The sequence below is a fragment of the Spea bombifrons genome, chromosome 3 (genome assembly GCF_027358695.1).
Source record: "Spea bombifrons isolate aSpeBom1 chromosome 3, aSpeBom1.2.pri, whole genome shotgun sequence".
Classification (NCBI taxonomy): Eukaryota; Metazoa; Chordata; class Amphibia; order Anura; family Pelobatidae; genus Spea; species Spea bombifrons.
In genome coordinates this window covers 55,591,549-55,613,012 of record NC_071089.1, presented here as the reverse complement: position 1 = coordinate 55,613,012, position 21,464 = coordinate 55,591,549, and the positions used below count along the sequence as shown (strand labels likewise).

Here is a 21,464-nt window from a genome sequence, read left to right as displayed (position 1 = left end):
TTATCTCAGCTACTTACCTGTATAAAAGACACCTGAGAGCCAGACATCTTGCTGATTGCTAGGGGATGAAATACTTATTTTACTGAGTAAAATGCAAATCAATTTATAACTTATTTGAAATGTGTTATTCTGGATTGTTTTGTTGATTATTGTCAGGAAACTACCTCGGTTCCCAGTTGTCCGCGGTTATCTTCACCCGACACGGACAGCATCTTCGTCCGCGTATCACGGACCACATTAATGAAGATTAGCCGTAACCCCGGCCTTTGTTGCGGCACACGCTGCGCAGGGTGCAAGCTGGGAAAGGAGTGACGGCGGAAGGGGGCGTGTCCTGCGGTCCGATGACACAGGAGGGCAGACCAGGGGGCTATGAATATAGGAGAAGGAGGACTGGGACAGGCTATTTAAACCTCCAGCAATTGCTTGATTGTTCAAGTCCCTTCCTGTATTCCCATACCTCCTTGCTGGATACTTGTTTTTCAGATTCTCTGGACTTTGACCTTGGCTTGCTTAACGGACTCTGCTGAGTCTCTCTACCCCAGACCACAAATTGCTGTATGGTACTGTTTTTACCTTTTATAACCGCACAGTGGAAAAAAACCTTTGTTGTTGCACCTGGTTTTGCATCTGCTACTTAACCTGGTGTATATCTGTGCTGTACTCCAACCCCTACACATCTGACAATTATATAATTATTAAAATTAAACATTAAAAATGTTATCAATGGATGAGGTGTAACCTCAAGTGAATTAAACAGAATCACACCAAATGTAACACAACAACCGGAAAAATAGTATTTAATGAATACTTATTTTATTATAACATTTAAGATGGATATTCAAACTAATATGACAGTAGAGCTGATGACAATGGCAACTTCCTCTGGACTCAAACAAAGTCAGCCTTCAGCACTCAGGAGAGGAAAAAACCCACTTGGAGGAAACCTCTGAGTAACCATGGCTTGAATGATTGTCCTTCCCTCTGAACACTAAGAGGTTGACTTTGTGTTTAAACAGGTAGATTAGAAAAAGCGAAAACAGAACTGGAAACACAAAACTGTGTTGGAGGACTATTGACAACTTCTAGCTGTTTTACTGCCATATGTTTAATTCTCCCACCATTTCACGTTTCCCCTTATGTCAGGTATAACTGGTTGGAGCTCACAATTTTGTAGCAGTGTCTGCCTGGAACTCACATACTGTATTGTACTTGAACATTTGATGTACAAGGTTGATGTAGCTGATACATTTACAATCACATTTGTAGTATTGCAAAACACAAATGATACTATTTTTATTATGATTATTATCTTTTATTTTTATAGTGCCAACAATTTACGTATCGCATAATACAATACATATATTCAAGGGGCATGACGACGAGAATTGACAAACTAAGACAAACCGATACATTAGATGGAAATACTATAGTATTTTTCTCTCTGGATGTTGCTAGGAGGTGGCTACAAAGACTGGAACTCAAAGTATTGTTAGCATTTCTTCTTGTTAGTCTTATGCAGTAAAGTGATTTATGGCAATTTAGTATTTTAACTATCCGTAATCTGCATCAGATATTATAACAGAACAGACAGCATGTATAATGGCTGTTGTAGGAGTACTTTTTGTAAAGGATTTTATATATATATGCACAGACATCCCTGGGGAAATCATACTATTTCTACCAGGGACGCATTTATACGTCTTTCACCTCTGTTATAAAGTATATACTCTCATGAGATTTGCACAAAAAAAGTTATTAACTTACAGATTTCTGTATTGCAGCTCTATGGCTAGAACTGACAATTGTATAACAGTGGCTGTCTAGAGCTCACCAATGTGACCCAATATATTGCTGGAGCTCACTATTATGTAGCAGTGCCTGACTGGAGCTCAAGACTGTAAAGCAGTAAGTGTCTGGAGCTCACAATTGTATATCAGTGCCTATCTGAAGCATGCTGCTGTGAAGCAGTAAGCGTCTGGAGCTCTCAAATTTGTAGCAGTGCCTGCTTGGAGTGTACAATTGTGCAGCAGTCCATGTTTGAAGCAGTGTGTATTTGTCTCGATCTTTCAGTTTCACAGGTTTTTTTGTAAACAACACATCAATTCTCAGATTTCTGCGGATACATTTTTTCATGTAGATTTCAATTAAGATTTGAATAATGCAGACCTTTTACACAGATGTGCACTTATTAAAGGCTTCTGTAGTGCTGCAGTGTCTGTATTCCTTTGTCTGCAAATAACTTTGCTTTGCACTTTCCTTATAACATTTTACAGTACAATTTTTCTCTTGTAAATATATTTATCAATATATTATATGCTGCCCTGTACTGGAACATTAAAGGTTTGTGTAACTGGAACATTTACAACCACGTTTCTAGCATTGCAAGATATACATTGTATAGATACCTATTATATTATTGTCCAGGGTCTAGCTAAGGGTAGCTAAACTATTGGAGAATACATCAGGTTGAGAAAACAATGTGTATAACAGATGCCTTGAGTGCTGTGTGTGTTTTTGTTTTATCTGTTGTTTAATGTATGTGAAGCCTCTGTATGTATTTAATAGTTAAAGTTCTGTGAAGCATTTATGGGCCAAAGCAGCAAATCTGACACCCATGTAATTTTGCATCATAATCAAATATAATTTGATAACATCTATGAGGATGTACTATGCTAATGTTTTTTTGTTTTTTTTTTTCCATACATGCATATGTTTGTGGTTAATATTTTATTGAATAGTACAAGTACTAAGACATTTTTGAAAGAGTTTTCTCTCTCCCTTCTACTATACAGCTTTTAAAACACGGATTTCTGTATTGCAGCTGTATGCTCACAAATGTCCCTGGCAACCTGAAGCTCACAGTGGTATAGCACTGCCTGTCTAGAGCTCACAATTATGTTGCAGTGTCTGCCTGGAGTTTGCGACTGTGAAGCAATAACTGTCTGGAGCTCACAATTGACATTTTACACAGATGTGCACTGATTAAATCTGTAGTACTGCTGTGTCTGCACTACTTTGCCTGTATATAACATGAATAAAGTCTTAACTCTTTCCAGTTATTTTCCCCTAGCAAACACCCTTAGTACTTGGGAAAGGAAAGCAGGTGATTAATTCTTACCCATCTGTTGTCCAAATACATTTTTAGAGGAGTTTATTAAAATTCACAAGGAAGGATAAGACTTTCCCTATATAAATTACAAAAGAATAATGTTTAGAGTTGTGCTTTAACGTGTGTTTTACGTTAAATATTAGTGGTTTTATCTGTGAGTATGTGTTAAAGCTTATGGTTTGCATGTTTCAGAGAGAGCCATATATGATTCATGCTCATATGTTTACCAGTGGCATGAGTGTATCTACCCCTTTAGAAGTATGTGAATTAGCCTAAGCTCAGTTTTGTGAGGAAGAGAATCTCAAAAAAAAAATCTTACATAAACAAAATTTGCTTATAAACATGACAGTGGACATATTGGAAGCTACTCAGCCAAGTACCACTTTACTGTTTACATGTAAGGTCTAAATCAGCAATGTAGTTTACTATTTGCAGTTGTGACAGATCTCAATGATCTCCATTCCAGGTACAAAATGCATGCTCCATAATTTAGCAACATTAATGTAAATTATTTAGAAGGGTCCCATCCCAAGTAGAAGTTATGAAAACACTTATCCTATGCTCCCTTAAACTTTCTTTTTTTAATTATCACAAGCAGAAAACAACCTTTATAGACTTGAAAGGGTCTTTGTTCGCAGAAAAAAAGATTAATAAGTCACAGTAATCATTACATCTGTATGTAAACTACATCTGAACACAAGTCTAACAAGTACATATAATTTAGTGATCAAAATGGTTTGCAGGATAAAAAAAAAATCTAAATGGATTTAATAGAGTTAAATCCTTTAAACCCTAAAAGGATTTAACAAAAGTGAAGTTTATTTCTAAGAAGAGGAAATGTTATAACAAGAGGTCATAATCTTAACTTAAATGTAGTGTAAAAAATTTTACTTTGCAGAGTTGGTGGTAGATAAAAGGACCATCACCACAAGTGGTAATGGGATAGTGGGATAGGCATATGCCTATCCAAAATATAAAACGAGACCAAGGATTCATTAAGAACAATAAAGAAAAAGTGTACAGCGCTACAAAGTGACATACACCACTGTGAAAATTAAAAAAATAATTTTATGAACCCCTTGAGGATGTGTGAAGAAATAAAAATATAAAGTAAAAATACAAACACTGAATTAGGAAAAATATATGTAGTTTATTGATTAATTAAACAAATTAAATATAAGGAAATAATTAAAAAAAACAAGCAAGGTATATGTTAGGTATTCAAGTGATGTAGGGGTTAAAAGGCATATGAGGGAGGCAGAGTGACATAGGGGTTAAAAGGAATATCAGGGAGGCAGAGTTGCATATAGGGGGTTAAAATGAATATCAGGGATTAAAGGAATATCAGACTCGCGGAGTTGCGTATAGAAGGTTAAAAGGAATATCAGGGAAGGCAGAGTGGCATATAGGGGTTAAAAGGAATATCAGGGAGGCAGAGTTGCATATAATGAGGTATAAGGCATTTCTGGGGCCAGATGTGCATAACTGGGGCAGGTTGGCAAATAAAAGGAAAAAAAAACAAATGATGCATTTTCTTTAAAAAAAATTTTCTTAAAGGGTAGTCTTATATTCAGGCTTTTTATTTGTTCCTAAATTAATATTCAAATTTTGGTGGGGTCGTCCTTTAATCCGGGTCATTTTATAATCGAGCAAATATGGTACATAATATGTACTTATCTCTTTGAAGTAAAGACCGTGATTAAAATATGATTTCAAAATAACAGCTGAACTGGCAGTTAGTTTTCATTCTTTAATATTAGACCCTACTGCCAATATATGTAAATATTAGCCTCTGCTGCCGATATATATGATTATTAGCCCCTGCTGCCGATATATATGAATATTAGCCCCTGCTGCCGATATATATATATATGAATATTAGCCCCTGCTGCCAATATTACTATTAGCCCCTGCTGTCGATATATAAAAATATTAGACCCTGTTGCCAATATATATATATAAATATTAGACCCTGCTCCATGCTCCCTAGCATGCAATCTCTCCCTCTGCTATCACACAAAAATAAATATTTGCCACACTGACCGTAGATTAGGGAAGACTGAGAGTCAGTGCAGTCTACCCTGTTTCTGACCCTACCGTGACATTGAGAGGTCCTCTCAACTGTAATCATCCCTGGAGTTCCTTTGTCCCCTCATTCACTAAACCACACCTCTCTTTTACTTACTCCCTGTAGTTCAGGTATAGATCAAATAAAGAACACATGTAAAGAGCACTTGCATGTATAGATCAACTGAATAAGACATAACAACTCTGTATTTGCAGGTATACATAAATAATGTATGGAAACATAGCATTGCAAGTATAGATCAACAGAACACACAACCCCCTCATTGCAGGTATTGATCAACTGAAAATCACATGGAAACAGCACTGCAGGTATTCATCAACTTAATAAGACCTACCCCCTCTCCCCCCATCTCACTACTTACCCCCTCCCCTTCTCACTTTCTACCTCCCTTCCCTCCTTTTCACTATCTACCACCTCTCCCCCTTCTATGTACCCTCTCCCCCCTTTGTAGTTCACTTACCTTGCAGAAGTCCTGCGGTGGGAGCTCGAGGCCTCTGTGGTCATATTCCGTCGCTCAGCATGACACTGAAGACAGAGGCCTTGCAGGGGAGAGTGAGGGGCAGCGACCGGTTGCTGAAAACCTAATCCTGAGTGACTGCTCGGCACCCCTCTCTCTCCTCCGTGTCAATCAGTGCCTCCTCGCAGCGGTTGGAAAAAAATAAATAAAAGGACGTTGTTTCAATTGGGGGGCACACGGAGGTGCACAGCATGCTCCCTGCCTCCCTCCCTGCCGACGCCACCGCTTTATGTATTTTTTTTCCCCACACACATATATATATATATATATATATATATATGTAGCGCTGTCTATTTTTGTTGACAAGGATTAATTAAGGCTTGAGTCTTTACAGCAAGAATATTAGGCAAACTAGATGCTTCCTATCTACCATCAAATTCTGCCTCTAAGAAGAATCAGTGTCTCGCCCCTCTCACATCTTCTGCAGTGCCCTTTAGACAAAAGGCAATCCTAAACAGCTGCTTAATTTGCACTGCTGTGAATACAGATTAGAAAAAAATAATCTTCTGGGCTGTTCACACTTGCGGTCCCTCAATACGAAAACACCCCCCAGGCCTGGGACACACCTCTCCAAAGCGCACAGGAACAGAACAATGAAAAACAAAGGTCCTGCACTCCAAATTTAAGTCAGGCGGACTGCTTAACGTGTTTCGCTACGCCTATAATTAATTGACTCATTGAATACTTAACTGCACGCATACCAATTAAAAAAACTTCATATATGTGATTTTATTACAAAAGAAACAAATTATACACGCGTAAAATCCCATAGGAATATATTATTATATGAAATACTAAATATAAACAGTGAAACAAAACAATGAACATAACCATATAAAATGCAATTCACATCATATTCAATATTAATGCCTCTTGGCTTCCTAATGCCCAGTTTAAATATCCAAAATGCTTTACATTTGCATAAAGTGCAAAAAGTGCTGCCTACTCTAGGGCCTCTATGGATACTTTCAACAATTTTTCTTTGTGAATACACATTAGTTGACAAAGGAATGGTTACAGGTAGGTTCATATGGACTACTTCCATTGCAGCTTATTTGTGTGTAGCTACTTTGTATCTGTCGTCAAAATGAGTTGTTTTCATTTTAGATTTTTTTATTTTAACCTGTTATTACTTTGTTGAGGTATATGGTTATAGAAAAATACATGTATCGTTAGAGGCATCATTTCTCACATTAGTGGTCACAGATGTATACTTCCTCTGAGCTAGATGTGGACACATGCATGCCCCACATACACGCCGTCTCCTGGCACCCATGCGGGTACATTGGCTGATTCTTTCCGCAAACTCCAATAGTTTTCTTTGCTGAAACTATTAACAAGTGGGACAAATGTTGCCAAAAACAGAGTACTGGAGTCAGGCATTGACAGTGGAAACAAAACCAGCTTGCTTGCTTAGTTGTCGTGTTTGAAAAATGTATATATTATAATCTAAATTATTGTTTAAAATTACAAAAAGAGTTGATGAGTAGCAGAAGGCAAGAAGAGTGGACATGAAAAATGTATTATGGACGAGTTTAGCATATGGGATTTTTTATCCTATTTGCAATCAATCATTGGAAAGTGCTCAGTAGTTATTAAAACGTAGACAAAATTTGCTTAAATTATTTTGTTGATTCATTGTGAATTTTGAAATCTTCATTGTGCCTAAGCTGGTTTTGCAGTGCCTCAAAATCCAAACTCTCTCCAATGTGTACAGCGTCAGAAAGCCTCTTCATATTAGTAATGTATAATAAATCACCATTTTATTACAGCAGGAAAGTGAAATTGTTATAGGCACTGAACACAGTCATGTTAATGTCTCTTGCAAACATTATGAGTGAACTCCAGTCCAACAGTACACCTGACACTCAAGTCCCTTGGAGCCAAACTGTCAGATGAAAAAGATTTGTATACTCCTTTTCTCTCCTGGTAAATGATAATTTGGGCTTTGTGCAAAACACTTAACTGAGAATTACATTAATTACTTTGATAAATATAAATTATTGATGATCATTTCTTTCCTTCTTCCTCTATATTATCAATATAATTACACATATAATTACACAATACACAACACTTAGAATTTCCCCTTTGGTCGTTACAGTGTTTATCAAGAATCACAGAAAAAACATATTGCATGTTTTGTCAAAACAATTAAGAGACAAGTATCTTATTTAAATATTTGTGAATAGAACAGTGTACCAATGTAACAGAACAAAATTGGATAATAACATTTCTGGGGTTATTCTTTTTACATGTGGTTTTATATCAATTAAGATATATCAAGTGTATAGTGATGTGTGACAAGCTCTACATTATCATTGCAGCTGGAGCAGTGTGTAAGTGACAGCCCATCTGATACAGCAGAGCCTTTATGGGTGTGTGGCATCTTCAGACAACATGTCTTCAGGACAGTAGAGGTTAAACTTTCATTGTTTGTGTGTTCTCAATAAGGTTTTCCAGATCAGGAAAAAACTGAATGGATATGTCGGATGACTGAAGCAACAAAACTAGGAGGAGAAAAGCTGGTGAAAAAAAGCAAACGAGAAAGGGTTCCCTCTGCTCTCTCCTCCTTTCTCTCCTCTCACACCTCCTCCTTTTTTCCCCTTGTGTGGCTGAGAGCATCCCTCCTCAGCTGTGTGTATGCCATGCTCAGGAGATCTTTCATTGCTTACAGCATGCAGGGAGACTGAAATGCCGCCAGGCTGCTGGTATGTGCTGCCTGCAGCACCAGGGATATGTAAGCAGCTGTGGAGAAGATCAAGCCCTTGTGTCCAGCACCAAAAAGCCCTGGCTGCTCCTCCCGTTACCAGTAAAGGTATACTGGTGCTGCAGGTGAGCTGCTAGGTCCTAATGCCAACTGTTTCCTTGGGGACTGGAGGTAACAGCAACATCCAAGACAGAACCAAACCTTACCTTCAACCCATCTACTTGTCTTCACTGGGAGGTGGCTTGACACCAAGTCTTGTTGGGCATCAGGCTTTTGGAAAACATGGGTTTTTGCAGTGGCAGGTGCACACTGATGTTTATCTGTGGGATGCAACTGGTAAGTAACACTTGGATCTATCTTCTTGCTATTATTGTTATTATTATTAGTATTATTGTAATCTAATGGTAATATACATTATATGAAACATGTACCTGTGCATGTTATTGGTATCACAGATTCAGAAGATCACACATATTAGTGTTTTGATCTTTGGAAGAAAAATATTCTAGAACTACCTTTGATCTTAAAAAAAAGGTGCAATACTTTTAAACTAGTAAGATTTTATTTAATGAAAGATATAATCAAACCTTTGAAGAGGTTATGGAGTGGTTAAGAATCTGGGAATGGTCACTGACCTTTTGGTTTCATTATTTCATTGTGAAAGGTGATGACACTGCTTTGGGGAATGTGGTAATCACCAGACTATGACAAAATATTTGGCAGTGACTGTGACACATTCCACAGCAGTGTGGTGCAGTCTCCTCTAATACTAAAGAGTTAATGTATGTGTGTTACTTTTGTTCCTGTTGCAAAGAAACTAAACCTGTGATTGCAGGATCCCATAGCATAAACGGTTCTATTTTATTTTATTTGTGAAAATTGTCTGATTTCTTTTTAAAAGTTGTATTTTCTTAAAGTGATAATAAATCCTTTTTTCTTCCCCTTAATGCCATAAAGGTCTAATAATATACTGTTCATTCACTTACTGGATACAATAGTGCTGTATTTTTTCCTATTTCATTGCGATAAACATCAGGGTCAAATAACATATGTCTAGTTAAAATGTATACATTTAAACACAAACAAGTGTGTAGTGTATTTTGCATTGGTATGTTAGTTATTTCCTTTATAAGATTCCTTTAAGAATGTCTAATTATGATTACACATAGAAATGCAACAGTAAGTTTTGTTGTCTTGAAAGGGGTAAATGCAGGACACGTGACTGCAAAAGATGGATAAAGCATTACATGACAAATGTTTTGCCCTTTTTGATTCATCTTCCATAAAAAATGTGGCTGAAATTCTGGGCTTGGTTGAGAATGGAGGTGAGACACTGCTTATGGTAGTTTTTTCACAGTATTGCAGTTAATTTTCCACCTTTTGGCTAAATGTCTTGGCTTCTTTTCTTTCCTAATACAAAATGAAAACCAAATATGGCACATATAAATATCTAAACATATACTATTGCGTCATTGGTGATCAAACCCTGGCATACAACTTCCAACTTACATTGGCCTGGTTAATTCTGTAATGGTTTAAAGATCCAGAGTTGGATCTTTACTGGGATTAATGCCAGCTTTCTTTTGTTTGCAGTTCAGAAAATACTCACTACTGGCACCACCTCCTCCCTGTGTCCCCATCATACAGTTAGAGAACTGAGTTTTTATTGACCAGCAAAAGTCAATTTAATGCCATACTCTTACTGTGCATAATATTTATTCTTTAACATCAAACATTTCTAAATGTTGGGATACAGGTAAAATAAACTGCATAATGCTTCAATTAATGTGACTGTAAATTTTATCTTTTACTGCCAAAACACCATGGTCTCAAGCCCGGACTGTCTATGAATGTCAGATAAATGGGACCTTTGGGGGGGCATAATATAAATGATATCACACATTAACTGGTATGCTGTAAACATTTGGGGGTTTTGCTAGTTCCATTCGGGCCATGTATTTTGCTGTAAGCTTAATTTCCTTCATAACTGTAGGAGTATTTCATGTTGTCATGCATGATGATGTCCCTATGTTGATGGACAGGATGAGATTGTTTAATGATATTAAGGATTTCAATAGTACAGTGCTACTGTCAATACTGTAATATTAAATGACTCAGAATGATTTTAGCTTTCTGCAGTAACAAAGGAAGACACTAGTTGGCACTACATATACAATTTACCACTGTGTACCAATGGATTGCCTGAACATTGAATCGTTATATTGAAGCAGCACTTTAGGTTGTTTTTATACTATCCTTTATAACAGTGATTATTCTGTATGTAAAGGTATCCAAATTGGTATGCATCACCAGTCTAAGAAGAATTGACAGATATTGCATAATTTGTATTTGTATTATATGCCGAAGTATGGTTTATTGAAATTGTGTATAATTTGAGATTACAAATCTTAACCCTCGTTAAATTTTGTTATCAACACATCAATATAAAATGAATATGTTGGGTTGAAAGCTAAATGTAGACTGGACTTATTGGTAAATGCAGAGGAGAAATAATAATACTTAATAAATAAATAAAATACATAATCTTTGGGATGTCAATGACACATATCAGGAAAACGAGAAATGTATGGGATGAAACTTTTTATCCCTAATCACATAGGGCTAGGGCTGGCACCAGACAGCCTTTAGTGGATAGGAGATGGGAAGTGGGCATGGGCAAACACTGTTCTTTTGCCTAGATAAAGAAGAAACTCACCCAAAGACTAGGAGAAGCCATCCCTTGGAGGCTCAGGGTCAAACACGTAGAGTTCCCAGGTATGGTAATCAATACTGGATACAGCAATACTTCTTGATAACAACATTAGTATTAGTGGTTGAACTGGCTAAAACATATACATAGCGGTGTTAATAACTATAATTTATTATAATAAATGTATAAAATACATTTTATTAGGCTTTTGAGCCTCTGTCTTGTCATCAAGGAAGAATATGAAAATGAATTAGAATTAATCCATTAAGGACAATGCATTGTGAGCCCGTACTTGTGCGGGATTTGTCATGAAGGGGTTAAAAGACACGCTTACAGACATGTTAATATGTGTAGTTCTTTGTCACCAAGTGTGGGAAAGTAAGCAAATTTCCATTTCAATAATTGTTGCATGTGCTGCTGAGTTTGTTTAATTTTTTAATGTTTGCTTTGTTTTTATTACAGTTTGATGAAAATGACAACTTTTGTAAACTGTAATTTTAAAAACATCCTTGATGATATAACAATAACCGTCAAAAAAATATATGCCAGGCACTGATTCAATGTATTCATGGGGAATTATTAGCTTTCCCATTTCAGCTAATGTATTCATTGCTTTCTTCAAATACAGAAGAAATCCATGCCATGATGTATTTCCTTTCTTCTGTTTTTACGTGCATTTTCCTACTTAGGAACTTACTATATAGATATAAATCTGATATGTATGGTTGAGTCTCAAATAATTTCCGCTTTTGATTTTTAATCTATTGTTAATAGATTCTGTAAACACTAAATTAGTGTAGAATATGAAGGTCAGCTATAGGCTGTGTCACCCTGAGCATCTGTCCATTCATCCTGTAACTTTAACGTAGAAAATTCTTAGAAATTTTAATTTTCTGTGGTCAGACTGTGATCTGACCATGGTTTGATATTTGACCTACGTTGGGTCAAGACTAACAATAATGAAAATCCAGAAGCATTATCAAATGTTTTATGAAATATCATGTCCTTTATTGACCTCCCTTAATGAATTAGTAATCAGTTTGTGCTCTTAAATGTTCACTCTTCCCCTGCCTTCTTCTAGACCATACGTTCCTGCTTCCCTTCTCACTACGCCACAGGTTGTCCTTACTTGGAGCCCACTGATGTTCCTTAATTCTGCTGTTATGAACATTTAGAAGCCTCTGATGATGAAAAGTTTATACCTGCTCTAAATATTCAGAAAAACTTATTTAGCTATCCTTGTATCAACATTAAAATAGAATGGATTGAGTGGAAAGCAATAAGAAATTGATTTGATACAGACTTAAAGATGTCCTACTGCAGTGAATTAATTTTATTGAGATAACGTTGGTCTCGGCCTTTTGAAACTTTGTCAACTGAACTATTCTAATTCATCAGGGAGTTTTCAACACCTGCTCCATGTGGAAAAAATTATACAAAGCAAGATAGGTCTGTTAGAAAAGCCAGCAGATATACTTCAAAAATAGGCACACAGGATTATCAACTTACATGGCCACTCTACCCTTGCCAAACATCAACAAAACGGTAGTGTTTAATGTGATCCAATGATTGCGTTACTTCACTGATGCCCATTTTTATACTTAGTTCCACCATTTTGCAGTCCTGGATAACAGAAAAAAAACATGATTTTTGTTAAACCAAAGCACCCAATGTATCATATCAAAGCAATTTTCTCAGCATTGACACGTCACTTCATGTGGCTGTAACTTGTACAGAAATAGCAAATCGGCTTCAAATGGAATATTCAATACAGAAATTAGCAGTGTACACAGAAGTGAACATTAAGCAGCAATTTACTTTACATGATGTGATTTATACATACTTTTCTGCTTCATTATCACTGATACGAAAAAAAAACATGAAGAATTATCTGCAGCTTCCTCAAGAGACTCTGTAGTTCACAGTAGCATAAAATATCCCATCTCTCTTGCTTTCCTGTATCTGCAGCCATCTCAGATTTCACATACGGAATTGAGCAGTGGATAAGTTTAAAAACCAACAAATGTGTTGCATCGTTTGTTTGTTTTTTTTGTCCCACAAATCTGTACTCACCTTGTGTATCCTACGGGTGGAACTGGTCAATGATACAATTTAGGAATAAATCCCAATAGCGATGTATTGACAGGTTGTAACAGTGACTTATGTTTTGTGTTTTTTACATGACAGATGGCCAATGGTATCCTGTAGTGGAAAATTATAGGCATTTCTGTGTCATGAGTTGACAATATCTGCTTTTTGGGTGTGGACATACAGAGTATTCTACAGGTCTATTAAAACAAAAATTTAAGTTTCAATACATTGTAACATGGAACGCAAATTGTGAGATTGTAGGAACATGAACAATGATATCACAAGAAAAATCATTAAATATATTCATTTCTATACACTTATATGAAACAAGAGTAGGCGATACACAATTTTACCATTATGTAAAACATATAAGTAAATACATTCAGAATTTAGTAACTTTCTATTTGTCTCTTTTGTGTTTATTGCTACCGTAAGATTAGTTATTAATCTATCGGTCTCTGTTCTGAAAAATGGTGTATTTCAGTTTTAAAACGTAGAGGATTGGCTAGTTAAATGTAGAAATGGCACGCCTGGTAAAATGCTGTCTAAACCTGTCTAATGTAGCAATAGCCGAATATAAAGATATATTGTTGAGCAAAGTCTGTTTCAACAGCATTATTATTAGCTAGGTACCTAATGATGTCAATGAAATGCAGAAGCGGTGACTATACCACGGCAGCAAAGTTTAGTTAAGCAGTTATATTGGAAAAAAGATATGTTGTCCTTTAAGTCAGTCAAATACTGAATTTTGACGTGTCTTTCAATTATGGCAAGCCATGCATCTTTAAGTTAAAAAGATTAAAGCCTGACAGCCAAACTACCTGTTATCGAACTGACTCTAGACTTTCCACGTGCAAACATCAACAAGATGGCAAAAAAAATCAGCAAGTGTGCAAATGCCAGGGCACTCCATTAACAGCTGCCAGTAAAAAAAAAACACAAAAAACCCAAATCATGATAATTACTGTGCTGTGTTCTTATTTACTGAACCAACTAAGTATTTAAAAGGCTATCTGGCACAGAAAGCGTTTGCAATATTGTTTCCGACTCACATTTTGGCCTCTAATCTTAGAAAACACAACAGAAGCAAACCATGTATTTCTGTCATTTACAATAGTGTACTGGAGTTTCCTAGCACAAATCACAAAAGTAGAAGAAGAAGAAGAAGAAGAGAAAAAAAAATTCTTCTTGTACTTTGGCTGGAAGATAAAGCTGCTTATAACATTTCTACTTTATTCTGTGAGCTGACTAGCCCCACACAGCTATAATCATCGCTCTGCTTTGTGTGGTTGTGTACCAAAAGAAAGCAAAGCCAAGTTCAGCCTGAAAAGAAAACAGACGTTCTAGTATTACTGTTCCCTCGGGAAAAGAGACTCTATTCTGTTTGGTAATAGGGAGTGTCAAAACAGGTAGCATGAAACTAGCAGCTTATTATTCATATTAATATTGTAAAAAGAATGAAGAGTTGCACTACTCTACATTCATACTTTCTTGTCTTTGATATTTTTATAGCAATATTTATCAAGGTAAAACTGGGGCAGCTTGAGGACAAAACAGATGCAAACCATTTATAAAGAAAATCTCTTTTTTTATTGTAACAAACATAGAGCGCATATGGCAGCCTTTCATTTGGCCAAAAATAGATCTATTTAAAGAGTGCGTCCTATTGAAAATAGAAAGAAAATAACTCTTGAAAATGCTCATTCTTCACTGGCTACAGGAGAAGTTACCGATCTTTCCCTACATAGTTGTAATGTATCTTCTTGTCTACTTATTGTCTGTTGATGTGCTAAAGTCAATGATAGTATCAATGATGGAGAGTGTTATATAGGCATAAGGCCAGGTGGTTCCAAGAGAAGAAAACAGATCAGATGAGGAAAGAAGAGGCTGGCAATTTCTGTACTCAAGAGATGCAAACAGACCATCAATTCTGTGTATCCTTGCCTGAAAACAATTGCAATTGTAATGCCTGTGCTCACGATGGGATATCCAAAAACCGTGGCCCCTTTAGACTGGAGTTGTGCACTGCTAACGTATAGAAAACTTAGTATGAAACTGCGCCAATCCTAATGCAGTAATGCAAGAAAAACTGCTAGGGGTGAGGAGAGAGTATTCGAGGGAAGAAGGAAAAATAGCGGAAATGTGGCTGCTATCTATCACTGCCAGAGGACAGCTTTCTAATGTCCACAAGAGAAGAAGGCAAATGTGGAAAAAGGACCAGGTATTTAGAAAACAGATTAAAATTGTAACATATACCTGGTCCTTTTTCTTTTTCAATCCTGGTCTGCACCCTCACCAGCTGATTACACTACTAACATATAGGCGTTAAAATCAGATAGAATTTAGGCAGGAACCCAACAGTAATTATATTCAAGAATCTGTATAAACTGTGTTACAAACCATTATTAAGATTAATTTATTATTCCTTGATGAGAATATTTTTTTTAATGGGAACCTTTGCTATTTTAATTTTAATTTTTTTAGATGATAACACATTATCGTATATGTTCTGTTACCTAAATTAACAAATAGATAGATGCAGCTTAACCATTGCTAGAGTTCTTTAAGTTGATTGGTCATGTAGGCCTCTGGTTTAGATGAGGAGACAGAAATGATTTGCCATCGAATTCACCCAGCTTTCAATGCATTTTATTGTAATCTTGGCAGTATTGGAGAGAAAATGTTTCTGAGCTGTTCTGACCCGCTCAGCGGTCATTGTATCTCCTCCCAGCCTGCCAATATCTATGTTTATCTGGCATAATGGCCCCGGGCACTGTTTACACCCTGTATAGGCCTCTGAGAGACAGTATGTTAATAATTACATGGGGTCTGACTATCTGCCATTTCTATACTGTCTGGGTTTTTTTTTCCTGTTCAGTATTTTGCACAATATGTCCACAGTACTGTGCGAGATTCTTAAATGAAGAAAACATTTTGATCGACAGAACTAGGAAAAGCATGCACATTTTATTTTACGAAAAAAATAATTATTTCTTATGCGGCCATTATTGCTATTTCAGTTATGTCTTAAAACCATTAAAATATCTGTCAGTGAACAGAAAGCCAGAAAGCTCTGTTTTAATGATACATTATAGCAGTTACAGTGTTTCCATAACAAAAAAAAATAATATAAAACCAAAGGTCTATTTACTAATTCTGATGTGTAAGAAATGTCTACAGCACCGAGCTGTCCTTGTTTAGGTATTACCGGTACCGTGGCATTCGTTTTTTCCTGGGATGATAATTAAAGGAGACATATGTCTCTTTTGGATCTTAATGCTTCCACTGGAAAACTTGTGACAGTGCGTCATTGATGTATAGTTAGTACATTTGCAACAACTGTAGTCTTAATATTTAATAGCTGCAGGACATCTGGGATTTGGTTTTAAATCTCAGATACAAATAACGTAGGCAGGCAACTTGGTAGGACTTTGCAATTGTGTGGGGCAAGGTGAAGCTAAATAGAAAACATGTCTATGTTTCCGTACATAGCAGCTTAATATAAATGGTGCAATATGCATATACTTGACAAGTGTAAAATATAACGCTATATTAATATAAAAAAATCCTATCTTGTTATTTTTTTAATAAGTGTTGGCTAGAGATTCAAAAATCTATTCCACGGTATTCAAAACATTTATAATATTATTAATAGGAACAAAGTTGTTAATCATCAATGATTAGGCAAAACGGACGTTAGCAAAATCTGTTCATTCAGACCATGGGGTGGGATAGTATCAAGTGTGTGTATCCACTGAATCTCAAGCCCTGAATTTGTCACTACATTGAGATAATGGTGAAATGTGGTCAACAGTTACATATACTCTCACGTAGAAGGTGCAAGTGTAGGCAAGTTTTAAGGACAAAGGACATAATATTGTTATGTCCTCTCAAAACCGGCCTTTAACTGCTTGTTGCTGTTATCACTGTTATGACATCATAATGTCATGTTGTCATAATTTCATCATAATGTCATAATGTCATAATTTCATGACATGAAAGGAGCCACTTCCATGCATGTAATAGCTCGAGCAGCCAATTACATGCACATTGCCAAATGCTAAGTCTACCAACATTACCATTGGCAGCGATCTCAACAAAGAAGACAGCTGGGATGTAAATAATCAAAATATTATAGAATGATCAGCAGTCTTTGTACAACTACTTGTTTTTTTAGGGTTTTTACACTTAGGGCTAGGGTAACAGTCACCTAACTCTTCCATGCCGTTCCATAGATAAAGGGTAAAAATTCATAAAAATACCAAGGCATACAGGTTGTCTCTGCAATCATGACAAATTAAAATACATGCTTGCAAATCCAGGGAGGGGGGGCAAAGATTGCTTACTGTGCAAGGTGAGGTAGGGAATAATTAAATAAAATTACAGATATATGCCCCTTTTTACCCCACTTCGTTGCTAATTTATTATGCATACTTATTTCATATGCATTATTTTCCTGTCAAAAATAATAATAAAGGAAGTAGACAACTGGTGAAAATGATGCAGTGAAAATGCTGTGACACCAGTTTTGTCTACTTGAAGCAGCCAATCAACAGCAAAATAAATCCTCATGTTAAAATCAAAATATAGGCAACATACCTATGTAATACATGTGTAAAGATACCTGTTAAAAGGGAGTACATTTTCCGCATATGTCTGGGAGGTCTCCCTAGAACCAACCTGTGGCTGGCTAGTGGTGAGTATGCGGACATGCGCTCCAGCAATACAAATAGCTGGGTGGCAGGAAGGACAGCAAATGTATAAAGGCATGTATTTGTATGAAAAATAATGTAGTTTTACTGATGTACTATTTTTACAATGGGTGAATTTATGTATTCAAAGAATTAATTATGTCACAGTCCTGATGGAGAGAAAAGGGAATAAAACATACAAAAGCTCAAATTCTTTTTTATTTTTATTCCAATTGTTACATGATTTTCTTTCAAAGCCACACATATATATATATAGATCCCAAGACAATTTTCCCTACAGTTTCTCATTGTTCTGTCCACCACCTTTATTATTAATATTATTTTTATTATTATTACTTTGGATATAATGGAACCCTAAACATTTTGTTACCTGCTCAAGAACCTCCAGACCTAGTGGAGGCATTTGTTTTTCCTAGACATTTTTTTGAATTCATATAGGATTGTTCATCTCTAAAAGGTCAGTTACCTAGGTATGCATTAATAGATTAAACAGCTAAGTAGGTGCACACAATTTGCTATAGTATCTTGTCATGAACAACAACTATATTTTGCCTGCATTTCAGTACAATTATAGGCATCAGAATTGTTGTGGAGGTAATATTACTTATTTTCTCACCATTTTAAAACTGCTATGACATTTTTCCAGCCATTAAACGAGCAACCGGCAGACAGTATAAGGCTCACTATTAATTTTTATAGAAATTATGTAAAAAATATGCAAAATCATGTTACATTTATTACAGCAGCCTACGTTATAATGATTATGTTTAATCAGAAAGATTTACAATATACAAATTAAAGCTCAGAAATAAGGCACTAAAATTACAAGACTAATTTTAAAACTAAAAGTCAAGCAAGAACACAAAAGTACAATAAAAATAGATTCAAGGATCCAAATCCAATATAAAAATCCTTGCTCATGAAAACTAGCCATCTGTTCAGAAACACTTAATCTAGAATCAAGTTAAATGCTGGTTACAATAAAGCTGTTAAGTAATGAACTAAACCCCATTGTCAAGACATGTCATTCTCTAATGTCTTCATATGCTATTAACTATCTCAATTGACTTAAGTATACTTAAGGTCTTGAGTGCCATATGAGGATACTTACTCGAATTTTCACCGTCTCCCATCGGTCCAGACTCCTACCGAGGAAAGTACATATTATATGCAGTGCATATGGAGAAATTTAATTAGAAAAATTAAAAATTCTTACCACCTAGAATATTTCTCTCCCTGACACCATCTGTATATATACATACACGCATCTACTATACAAGCAGTTTGGTTTAGTTAGTGGACTTTGAGATCAGTTGGCTTGAGTTAAAACATTTCAGCTTATTATAATATATACCATTTATTATGTTCCAACCCAACAGACTGCATAGTTCACCTATCTTCTAGCAAAATACCAGAAAGTCATTTGTTTTCAGTTACATTTTCAATTGATACTATGCATTGAACATGACAGAAAAGGCTAAAACATAAATTGTTTCAGAATGTCAACTGAAGGTCACCAACATTCTTGAGTGCATTCATCTCAGACCACATGTATACATTTTTAATTTCAAATGAATTATTTATACTACAGGAGAATCATAATAGTGTTCATTGTGATACCTTGGTTGTATAGGTTAAGCTCCCACATGACATCTGCTGTTTCATTTTTTTCCCAGTTTAGTATACTACATCAGGAATATAGTTGATGTATCTGAATAATATGTATTTGCAAACTGGTCTTAAAGAGAAGAATGTTCTCTTTCCCAAGCCATGCCTTTAGCATTAATTCTTAATTAAATTTTTTTAGTAAAGAATCCTATGTGCTTGGTCTTGTCTTATAAATTATACGATTGAGTTCTGCACAGTGCTTCATAGTAGATCTATGCCACTTTCAAGGGAAATTGGTACCTAGGGAATTGGCCCAAGGGCCTCCAATCCCCCACCAAGATTTGTTGCCCTACACTAGAATACACTACATAATACCTAATTTTAGAAGCGTGTAAATTAGACATCATATGTAAAAAAGAATATCAACAAAATTAAATTGAAACAATAATGATGCCATCGAGGTTCACATATTTGTCAAACTACTTTCTGTTCCTTAAAGGAGGATCTAAGTCATTTGCTTGTGCAGAACTGGCATATGCCCTGTGAGAGTTTGTAACCATGATAACAATAAGTGAAATGTGTAAGCTGGTAGAGGTGCTTTTTTACTTTTAAAATAACCACACTGCATTGTATTACTCCCACAGAATACCCCTTTTCTACTAATATAGTGATTTATAAAAAAAAAAATAATCTCTAGTATATATTAATTTTGCTAGCTCAATGCCGCTCTATTTGTTTTCTCTACTATTGCGCCTATATGCATTTATTTAGCAATTTCTCTTTTACATTTCGATTGCAATATTATTATCACTCTTACATTTCCTAATTGTATGATTATATATAATTGTTGTTGTTTTGCTGTGACTTTTTTTATCTCACTGTAACTTTCGTTTTTTTCTTTCCACAAAGTAAACATTTTTGCTTGCATTAGGCATTCATGATATTATCCAGATCCCCGCAGCGGTGCGGGGGATCTGAATCTTAGTCTCCTAATCAGACCTCTATTTGAGGTCTGATTAGAAGACGACCCCGATTAGAAGACGAGGGGTATTTTTCAGAGCATTTGCTCTGAAAAAAACCTCGTCTTATAATCGAGCAAATACGGTATACACTTTTGTGGAGACCAGGCTCACAAAGGGACTCTCTGAAACTGCTAAAATTGTGTTTCTTGGCCGTGCTAAAAACTGGATTTTCTTATTTTTTTCTTATTTTCTGAAGTTTTATATGATTTTATATTGCAATACTTGGAGAAAAGATCCTATACTTCATATAAGATTCAGTAATTTCATATGTGCTATAAGTTAACAATAGGTGATGAATAAAATAAAAAACAGCAATTGAAAATGGTAACAAAGCTTGTCTTTCACATTAAATTGCATGGTGTCTGAACGTGATTTCTCGCTCTTCACATATTCATTGGCAAGGACTCATCTGGCTTGGTAATGCATGAAAATTAGCTATTGTGACACAGAGATGGATATGAAGCCAGCTGGGATCAACACTGTCAGGTACAATTAAACTGAAACTGCTGGAGAAGGGAAAGCAAAGGCATTTTCCTCTACATGCATTTAGCCTTGCAACACTTAGATGGTAGGCAGCCTGCCTGGCATCACCTCAGCAACCATGCAACCCAGCAATACCTAGCTATCTATTTATCTATCTATCCATATCACTTCATATAGCAGTCTTGTTTAGGGTCAGCTCAGGCCAAAAGGCCCAATGGTCCCGGTAATTGGCCTTTCGTACTTAGTGGAAAAGCAAGAGAAATACAAAAGGGATTGAGATTGAGGCCGGGAAATATAAGGGATACTGTGATACAGGGAGGCTACTGTGATGTCAGAGAAGTAAGATGAATGTGGAGATAGAAGTGCTTTAAGAATTTGAGGGAAGCCCTCAATATATGCTTGTTAACGTCAGT

At 35.9% G+C, this 21,464-nt stretch overlaps 1 protein-coding gene across 1 annotated transcript in view; it reads left to right on the top strand.

The window, feature by feature from the left end:
- Positions 1-8,365: 8,365 nt before the first annotated feature.
- The window catches only part of NKAIN2 (sodium/potassium transporting ATPase interacting 2), a 261,254-nt gene continuing 248,155 nt past the window's right edge, over positions 8,366-21,464 (top strand). The window contains exon 1 of the mRNA XM_053461246.1: positions 8,366-8,761. Coding sequence (XP_053317221.1) covers positions 8,708-8,761 — 54 coding nt within the window. The 5' untranslated portion in view covers positions 8,366-8,707. The remainder of the gene's footprint in view (positions 8,762-21,464) is intronic.